Raw genomic sequence first — 10181 nt, 5'->3', positions numbered from 1 at the left:
GTAAAAAGAAAAGAGAAAGAAGAAAAGACAAAAAATATATATGTAAAAGGGGGTCGGAGACAACAAAGGACAGTAGACCGCTTAAAAGTGTATGACCAGTTTAGGGGAGAGGTAAGGATGAGATACAGGAGAATATATCTGGGTTGCAAGAAGGTGAAAAAGTAAGGGAGAAAGGAGAAAGGAATATAAGGAGTAAAATTTAAAGGAATTGAGTAAAGAAAAAGGAAAAAAAAGGTAATAATGACAAAGAAATAAGTACGAAACTAGTGAAGAAAAAAAAATTTTTTATATATTAAAAAAAACAAACAACCAAAAAAAAAAAACCAAAACAAAAAAAAAAAAAAAGAAGAAGGAAAAAAGAAAAGCAAGCAGCAGCTCCCTCTGGTGGATAGGCTTGGTTTGATGTGGTAAATCTTGGAGTCTGTTCTCAGAGGCTCCGCCCCTGCCTGAGGCGAAATGAGCAGCAGGAGGTGAAGTGCGCACCTTCACAGACTCAATTGCGGAGTCCCCACCCCCAGTCAGGATCACAATTGCAATGAGGGAAAGGAAAAAAACAAAAAGCAAAAAACCGAGTCTCTCTTAGTTTCTTATAGCTTTGCTCAAGATGCTGTGCGCTGCTGGAAATAAGCTGGGAGCTCCTACAGTCTAAGCGAGCGCCCGGGCCTCCACCCGCCACCCACTCTTTATTGGGTGTCCCGTCGGTGTGCGCCCTAGTTTTTCCCTGTGGGCACCCGGGATTCACGCAGTCCGTGCAGAGGGCGAGGTGTGCCCTGGAAATGCGGTCCGTGGTCCCGTTCCCAAAACCAAGTTCGAATTGCTCGCGCCTGGCACAGTCGCCGCTCGGGCCGCTTCCCGCCGGGGAGCACGCCTCCCCAGCGCAGCCGCTTCTCACAGCCACAGGCGCCTCTGATTCCCCGCCGAGATGGCTTAGGGCTGGAGGCTATTCCTTCTCTTGCGCCCCGCTGCCCAGCAGTTATCTATGGAGTGGGTTTCTGTCTCCAAGCGCAGCCAAGTGTTCTATACCTCTTCCCCAGAGACAGTTCTATGAGCGCGTTCTGACTCTGTCTCTTCCCTTTGTCTCCCGGGCGCCCCGCACTTGCGCCACGTTGGACTGGGGATCTTACCTCCCCTGCCCGTCCAGGCTGGCCCGTCCTCGGATCTCCCCCGTTTGCCCCCACTCACTCAGATATCCTTGAGGTTCTATTCCTTCTGGAGTTCGTATTTTCTCCTTCTGCTCTCGCAGATGAATGTAATATCCTTCTCAGTTAGAAAAATGGTGCGGACGGAGTTTACAGAGCTCCCTTCCTCTCCACCATCTTGGCTCCACTCTATATTCTACTACACATCTTCTTTATACATATATACATATATATACATATATATACCACATCTTTATACATTCATCAGTCGATGGACATTTGGGGTATTTAATTTGTAATATAGTTTCTAAGAGTAAATGCTCATTAATATTTACTGGATGATTAAATGAGTGTTAAGAAATTAAGGCTACTAAGAAATAACTTGCACAAGGTCATGTAGGAAATGGTGGAGCTGGCAATGAATTTAGCTCTGCAAGACTCTTAGAATTTCAACTCTCAGTAGTATGAAGATGCCTGGCCCCCCAGACCAGCACAGGTTCCAGCTGTCTTCATCCTTTTGAAGGGAAGCAATTGTGAATTTCAGTCTCTCAGTCTTTGACACTACTTCTGTTAGTGGTATAAACAGTGTCTTACAACTGTCTACCAAAACTGTGAGAGCTGCTCACAAGTCATAGGGTTACTCTATTTGAAAATTGTTACATTTCAAAATAATTGTCCTTGTAGGCTTCATCAAAAATTTCAAATGAAAAATGGTTTGATAAAGCACAATTAAATGTATGTAAAGCATGGCCAAATGATTGCTAATTTATCTATTAAAAAAATTATTGTATTAGCATAAGATGTCACTGAACTTATATGTAACTATGGCCCATGGAAAAGTCAACATCTCATTCTTTCTTTTCTTTTCTTTCTTTTTTTTTTTTGAGAAAGAGAGAGCATACTCACTTATGAGCAGGGAAGGAGGGTGGAGTAGAGGGAGAGGGAAAGAAAGAATCTTAAGCAGGTGCATGTCCAATGCAGAGCCCAACATGGGGCTTAGTCTCATGACCGTGAAATCATGACCTGAACCAAAATCACGACTCTGACATTTAACTGAGCCACCCAGGCACCTCAGCATCTCATTCTTGAACCATGAGCCTGTACTTCAGGAACAGTCAAGCCACAGCAACCAATAAATCTATTATTGGTTAGATGGTCACATAGCTCTGTATTATTGCCTTTGAGGAATCCCTTCTTCCAACAGCCCTTGATAAGGAAACTTCCACCAGAGATATGGCAGGTAAATGAGGTGTTACTGCTCAACAAGTCCACCCATCTTACCTACTTCTCAGATTTTGAATCTCAGGGAAACTATCGCTCTTCTAAAGAGCATAAGTCATTGATTGTTACTGCTAGATCAAGTCTTGGGTGTTGATACCTTTTCCCTGTGCCCAGTCTGGAGTCTCAATTGGCAACATTTCCCATTTGGTGCTGGAGAAGACAGGAGGAAAGAGGGGAAACTGGGAAAGTGTCAAAACTTAGAAAGCTACCATGCTGGTGAATATTCCTGATGAGTGTTCCCTGGAAAAAATAGTACAATCAAGAATATGTAGTAAACTGGGTGAAATGACTTAACTTCTTTGAAACTTCACTTTCTCATCTGTAAAACAAAGAAAAGGGTAATAACTGACAGATTTGTTATGAAGATCCAGTTGTATAACAGATGTGAAAGCACTCTATCTTTCAAGTATGTAAAAAAACAAGATAATAACAATAGTTCTTTTGGGTTCTATGATCTATTAAAATGTCATGAGCAACCATCTCACTTCACAATGAAAGAATTTCCATGCTAGCAGATGTTTCTGACCTCCTCCCAGGGTTCTGTTTCTGAAAATATCTGCTTCACAATTGAAGCAGGAACTCTTGACAATATATAAGGCAGAACCCAAGTACAGAAAGTCACTTGTTTTACCTCCATCTGACTGCCCTTGGCAACTTCAGCAGCATTAAAGCAATCGCTGTGACCCTGCTCTTGGCTTTGACATTTACAACCATCTTCAGTGAGTATCTCCATTATAATATCCACTGTGCCAGATACCAGCAGCTCATGTTGTTTTCTGCTCACAGAATTCTGGGATAAACACAGATACATAGCTAATAAGGGAAGCTTTTTGAAATGCATTTGTTTTTGGTCTCTACCAATAAATCACTAAATAAGACCATCTCTGGGGCTGAATAGACCTAAGTACTTGGTTAGCTACGGGCAAATTCTTATCCATATGAATATTTTGTAAAACATCATTTGTAAGTGTACATCCAGACTCTGCTTTAATTTGATATCACCATTTATGGGGATGTCATTTCTTCATAAAACAGTCTCATCCATTGTTTGGCAGAATGAACTATTATTATTCTTCCATTGAGTTGAACTCTGCTTCCCTAGAATTTTCAACTGCCATTTATATTTGCTATATAATAGAAGACATTCCCTAAATATAAAACCAGTTGTTTTTCTTTCAATGTTTCCTAAACTCTGATTATGAGGTAGGAAGAACTCTTCATTATTATAGTAGCTTCTCTATGCTTTGGCTATGCTCTATTCCCACTCCCAAAAAGGGAGGAGGGGGATCTGTGCTGAGCTTCAAGCTTTGATATTATATTGATACACAGCTCTGAAGAAAGTCTTATATTTTTGACAGTCTGAGAGCTGAAACATAAATAAAAGAGCATTTTTCTACTAAGATGAGGTTCGTCCAGAGTTTAATTTAGTTAATCTTGCCTTTGTTTTTCTTACAGATGTAGAATGTGCCACACGCCATCAACTGGTCAGTATATCCGTCTTGATCTAAAGGTCCTACTTCTACTAATTTTAAAGCCAGTATCAATAAGGAAATATTTGCTTCTATGCATTAATTAAGTTGCTATGAATTTTTAAGTATCAAAACTGGTTTTATTTTGAAAAAAACTATTAAGAGATCTTTCTGAAATAGACATAATAGAACAAAGTGGTTAGGTACCTAGCGTTCATGTTATAAAGTCCTGAGTTTGTATTCTAGCTCCCTGATCGTGTGGCCACGGGCAATAACACTGGTTTCATAAGCTTATTGTGAGACTTAAGGCCACAATGTTTGAAGAGAGGCGAGCATAAGTACCTGGCACATAGTAAAGTTCAATAAGGACAAGTCATAATTGCTGTCATTGTTAAATGGCTCACACACATCTTTGTTCTTTATTTTAGAGAATGAAGCTTTCAATTGAAACTTCCCATTATGACTCTTATTAAGTAATAACTATTGTTGAGAAATTCTGGGTGTGGTAGTGAAAACTTTAAATCAGGAGTCAAAGCGTTTTAGGTTCTAGATCAAGCTCCATGACTTTTCAGCCATGTGACTCTGGGGCCGGGAGGAAGCTCCTTTCACCTCTTTGAATCTTTTGTTTTACTTATTAAAGAGAAGTATAAGATTGTCTATTCTATTCTTCTGATTTAGTAGCTGCTTGAGAATGAAAAGGATTCATGAATAGGAAGCCTCGGGAGTCTCTTGGTCACGTTGTACATATCACATTAAGTCCTGGCGCTGGGGTTTGAAGGCAAGAAGTGAAATCATGCAGGCGCATACTCACCATTCCCATTCTCTGCCATGCTCCACTGGACTCAGGTCCTTCTGCCATTTTGTCATGCTTACTAATCTTTGTATCACCAGCTCTCAGCTCAGCCCTAAAACTTAGAAGGGGCATGGTGGATGGCAACCAAAGGAACGAGAGGATTAATTAATGGAACATAGCTGCAGGGGAAGATGAATTTAACTTGAAGTTTGACCATATTTCATGTCTTCATGTCTTCTGTACACAGCCAGAGTTTGTGTAGGCCAAGGGATAAAAATAACTTTATTTACTCAGCATTTTCCATGTTACATATATCTTCTTGATTATATATATTTTTTTACTTTAACCTTACACTATAGTTATTATTGTCCTCACTTTGCAGGTAAAGAAACCAAAGCTTTAAAGAAGTAAATTAATTGTCTCACAGTCATATTGCAGGGCACATCAGGATTTGAATTCTGATGTGTTTGACTTTTATTGTTCACCTTCTTCAGTTTGCTTATAGATGAAAAACATGGAAAACTCTTTCTTGGTGATTTCATCCTGGCTCCTGCAGAGAGCTTCACACATTGGCTTTGTTCCTGGCACTTAGAACAGTGATTCTCAACTCTTACAAGAGGAAAATACGTGTGTCTGTCTGTCTGCTGGTTAAGCGTATAATAATTTGTTACCAATAATTAATGGTAAAAGTTGCTAATGATGTTCTAGTTCTTAAAACGATAGTAGGTATCCCTATAACACATCTCATACTTACATTCAGATAGACTCTTTAAACAAAAGAGAGAAATAGCAAGATGTGCAGAACACTAATCCCATAGGAATGGTTACATTTGTGAATCTGCCATGGATGTTTTTAAATTTAAATTTTAAATTTTAAATTTTTAAATAAATAATGACTTGGTTACGAGCTATCATAAAGAAGTTTATGACTCATAATTTTATATTTGGTGTAAGAAATCTTCATATCTGATATACTTCAAAGGCGTTTGATGAGGACAGACCGTTAAGATAGGAAACGAATGATTGGAGAGCCCTCTAACCTTGCTTGGGCAATCCTAAATCCTGGGAATAAAGATTTGGTTGAAGACTATTAATATGTATTTCCAGGTTGATTGCAGTAAATATGAGAAGTTACCACAGGGAAAAGAGAGATTTTGTTATGAAATATATGCACCAATTTGTGGATCTGATGGCAAAACTTATGGAAATGATTGCTTCTTTTGTTCTGAAGTTCTGTAAGTACTGAAATATTTTCTTTTTTATATTTAAGGTGTAATTATGTATTATGACATATATATGTCAATTAGGGGAAGTGGTTTAGGGAATAACAAATATGTGAATATGATGAATATGTAAAATTTGGGGTCCTTAGTGTCATTGGATCCCTACATATTCTGGCAGTAAAGCAAAAAAATTGAGAATCTCTAAATTGGAAAAAAGTTGGAGGGTTACCAAGTTCAACTTTCACCTACTAATCTATTGCTTGAACTCCCTATACAAAAAGTTCAAGTCATCTCACAGTCCATGTTGATTATTTCCAGGGACAAGGAATGTCCCTCCTCCTAGGCATGTGAGTCCAGTCATCTGTTAGAATGAACCATATTTATTGTTCAGCTTTAACAATTAAGTTTAGATATGTTAGAACCCCCTACTTATTGGCACAAAAGGTGATAATAACTAAAAATCCTAAAGAAATTGTTCTGTTTTAGAGGGTGACTTCTCAACACCATATATTTTGGAGCTACAATAAAAATTTGAAATTATATGTCAAGCAGTGGAGAAACAAATCAACAGATATCAATATTCTCTTTAAAGAATGGAATCTTGCCATTTGCAATGACATGGATGGAGCTAAGGAGTATAATAATGCTAATTAAATTTGAAAACCAAATAGCCAAAATTAGCTAAGAGGTTACAAAGTAATCATCTGAAAGATAGATGTGTTAGTGTTGGCTCAAAAGATAGAAAGGGCACCTGGGTGGCTCAGTCAGTTAAGCGCTGACTTTGGCTCAGGTCACGATCTCATGGTTCGTGGGTTCAAGCCCCAAGTCAGGCTCTGACAGTTCAGATCCTGGAACCTGCTTCTAATCCTGTGTCTCCTCTTTCTGCCCCTCCCCTACTCAACTCGATCTCTCTCTCTCTCAAAAATAAAATAAACATTAAAATAAAAAAATTGTTTAAATATAAGATGGTGCATGATATACTAGAATGAATAGAAACATACAGATCTTTTTAAGTATTTTCAAAACACACATGAATGAAAACATACACCTAATACACATGGCATGTTGTTCTGGTTCTTTTTTTTATATCAGAAAAAATATTTTTATAAAAAATCATGTTTTATGACAAGTGCAAAATATGACTTTTATGACAAAATCATTTATGGAAAAAAGGTTTCTAGATGTGTCACCTTTTATTAGAAATTCATTAAATATGTTTTCAGGGGTGTAAACTGATTGTGACATATTTGGAGCATCATCCTCACATAACCAGCACCAGTTGCTCAAGTATTTTTAAACTGCAGTCACTCCCTCCTTTTAAAAACACCAATAAGTGGAGAGACTTGAGTACATTATTGGGGGGTCCACTAGTGAAGTTTGGATGCTAATAAAATGTGTATGGCCTCAGCAATTTTCATCTGTTGCTATTTTCTCTCCACAGAAAAACTAACAACAAACTGAAATTTGTGCGTTTTGGAAAGTGCTGAAGCTATCTTCTGATTCAGTCACAGGAAACACAGTTTTTCTCCCATATATAACCTCTGCCACATTGTCTAATCTTGTCACCAGTATGTCTTGATTTCTTTGCAGAATAAAGTAGACAGACTAATGGAAAATAAATATAGGTCTGACTCTTTTTCCTTCAGGAGTTGAATATTCCAGATTTATTTTACTTTTGATGATGTCTAATAGACCATCTTAGGCCAACATCCTGGGAGAAAAGGGTTAATTAAGAACAGTAGTGGGCCACCTGGGTGGCTCAGTTGGTAAAGTGTCCAACTTCAGCTCATGTCATGATCTCACGGCTTGTAAGTTTGAGCCCTGTGTTGGGCTCTGGGCTGACAGCTCAGAGCCTGGAGCCTTCTTCAGATTCTGAGTCTCCCTCTCTCTCTGCCCCACCCAGGTCTGTGCTCTGTCTCTTTCTCAAGCATAAAATAAACAAATAAATAAAAATTTTTTAAAACATTAAAAATTAAAAAAAAGAAAAGAACAGTAGTGCGGTGCCTAAGTGGCTCGGTTGGTTAAGTGTCCAACTTCCACTTCTGCTCAGATCATGATATTGAGCCCTACATCAGGTTCTCTGAGGTCTGCACAGAGTTTGCTTTGGATCCTTTGTCCACTGCCCCTCCCCAGCTCCAACCTGCCCCCTCTCATACTCTCTCTCTCTCTCTCTCAAAAATAAATAAATACTAAAAAAAGAAGAAGAAGAAGAAGAAGAAGAAGAAGAAGAAGAAGAAGAAGAAGAAGAAGAAGAAGAAGAAGAACAGTAGTGGGAGTCAGAAAATCTAAGAATCTGAAGCAGATGCCTTCTTCTTGCCCAAGCTGGGAAAACACCCCAGTGCATGGCTTAGTGCTTATGTATTCCTAAAACATGAACAGAAAAGAGGGAGCCTTCAAGTCCAGGACTCAGGAAATACTGTTTTGCTAGATAGTTCTTGTTTAAGACATTGAAAGCTGCCTAGATTGAGATTGCTGTCTATTTCCTACCAAAAAACATGTTTGTAAAATGTGGCTGGTCAAACATGTCCGGTAAAGTTTTGCAAATTCCCATGAATTAGTTAATGTCTTCCATGGGTTTTTTTTCACCCCTAAAGTTTGATCTCAGGCCTAGAACCCCAAGCTTATCTTTTCCTACTATTATATGTTTCAAAAATATTATATGTTCCAAAGATCATATTATCTGTTCCAAAGAACAGAGAGTATGCCTGTGCACATCTTTGTAATCCTCTTGTGCATCTATGCAATTAACAAATATCTATTAATGCCTACTTTGTAACAATATCTATGAATGATATGGGAACAAAGGGAAAAGGAAAAACAGTAAATTTCCTTACTGCCTGTGTCCACTGACAAGTCCTTGTAACAGGCAGAGTGACATTCCTCTAGGAACTCTACTGCCTCAATGATGACACTTTGCTAAGGGCAAAAGGGAATCTTAGCTTAACATTATCCCCATCCCCCAGGGTCCTACTTTAACATTGAAAAATTCCATTGGAAACTTCCTTTATCTTTGTCCCCCAAGATATATGTTAGCAGTCATACTCCAAGCTAAAGGCCACCTGATATACATCTGAAGGGTCTCATGACTGAGTTTTACTAAACAGTAATAAATGACCCTTTCCTAACAGCAGCTAGCCCCTCAAGGTCCTGCAAACCCTGTTTCCAAAATTCCTTAGAGACTTGCATTATCCCTAACCCCCTGCAACCCGAAGGTATGTAACCTGTCACTCTTCACGACCCCGGTGCCTCTCTTTCTGCCCATGGGTCCTTTAATGAAACAACCTTTCTGCACTGAAGATGTCTCAAGAGTTCTTCATTGGCTGTTGGCCCCAATGTCCAACACTTCAAACCACATCATTATGTATTCTCTAACGAGCTTCTCCTATGTATTCACTCATTCGTGTCATCCTCCCAGATTATCAGACATCATATTATATTCCCATTAATTTGTAAGCATCTCTTTTGCTATGTTGTGAGCTCATAACTGATATGCTGCAGGTGTTTGATTAACGCTTAATAAATGAACTGACTTAAATGAAGATGAACTGAATTTGACTTCTATCAACAAGTAAGCAAGGAAATCATGGTGTCCTACCCCAAATAACCCTGAAGTCATGTGTCACTTCCTGACTCAACTCTGGCACTAGAGTGTGTATGGCAACCGTTGGCTTTCTTCACTAACCCAACCTCTGAATGTTTTTTCACATTCCCATGAAAAAAATCCACAGACAAACAAATAATAGACTTACATGACAGTCACCTTGCTTATCTACAGCTGGACACTCCCCACCACTTTCCTTTCTTCTACTGTCACCTCTTGCCACACTACCCTGTAAGTCTCTGTCATTCATAGCATGAAGAGAAAATTGCCATAAAAATTTAAAGATGCACAAATGAAATAAAATAAAAATGTAAGATTTAATAGATGGAGGCAGAGACGAGAAGAAAGAGGGAGACCAAGTTATGGAGACAAGAAAGCCTTTATTTGGGGTCTGCAGCCCCTGGACAAGGTTCCGTGACTCGAATAGGGGCTGAGTCAGGGAAGTCGCACCCGGTTTGGGAGGGGCAGGGTTTTTTTTATGAGTGAGGGGGTTACGGGTTTGGTCTTGGGGGGCAGATTACCAAGTAAGGGCATTTTAGGGTCACGACTGAACAGGATAGATTGCCTACTTCGTCAGGGTGGGGGGAAAACTGGAGCTTCAAGATTGGCTGTTTTCAAATGGCCCAGGACATTCCAGGTCTGCAGGTGAGGGGTGGGGGTCCTTGGTGCATGGTG

General features: G+C 39.2%; 1 protein-coding gene across 1 annotated transcript in view; it reads left to right on the top strand.

Moving 5' to 3' along the window:
- LOC115293520 (serine protease inhibitor Kazal-type 9-like) overlaps positions 1 to 7510 on the top strand; it is a 16807-nt gene extending 9297 nt beyond the window's left edge. The window contains exons 2-5 of the mRNA XM_029941260.1: positions 3081 to 3139; positions 3876 to 3904; positions 5790 to 5917; positions 7347 to 7510. Coding sequence (XP_029797120.1) covers positions 3081 to 3139; positions 3876 to 3904; positions 5790 to 5917; positions 7347 to 7392 — 262 coding nt within the window. The 3' untranslated portion in view covers positions 7393 to 7510. The remainder of the gene's footprint in view (positions 1 to 3080; positions 3140 to 3875; positions 3905 to 5789; positions 5918 to 7346) is intronic.
- The last annotated feature ends 2671 nt before the right edge of the window (positions 7511 to 10181 follow it).

Source organism: Suricata suricatta, chromosome 6 (genome assembly GCF_006229205.1).
Source record: "Suricata suricatta isolate VVHF042 chromosome 6, meerkat_22Aug2017_6uvM2_HiC, whole genome shotgun sequence".
Classification (NCBI taxonomy): Eukaryota; Metazoa; Chordata; class Mammalia; order Carnivora; family Herpestidae; genus Suricata; species Suricata suricatta.
Note: the sequence above shows the minus strand (reverse complement) of the source record. Positions and strands in the feature narration are given on the sequence as shown.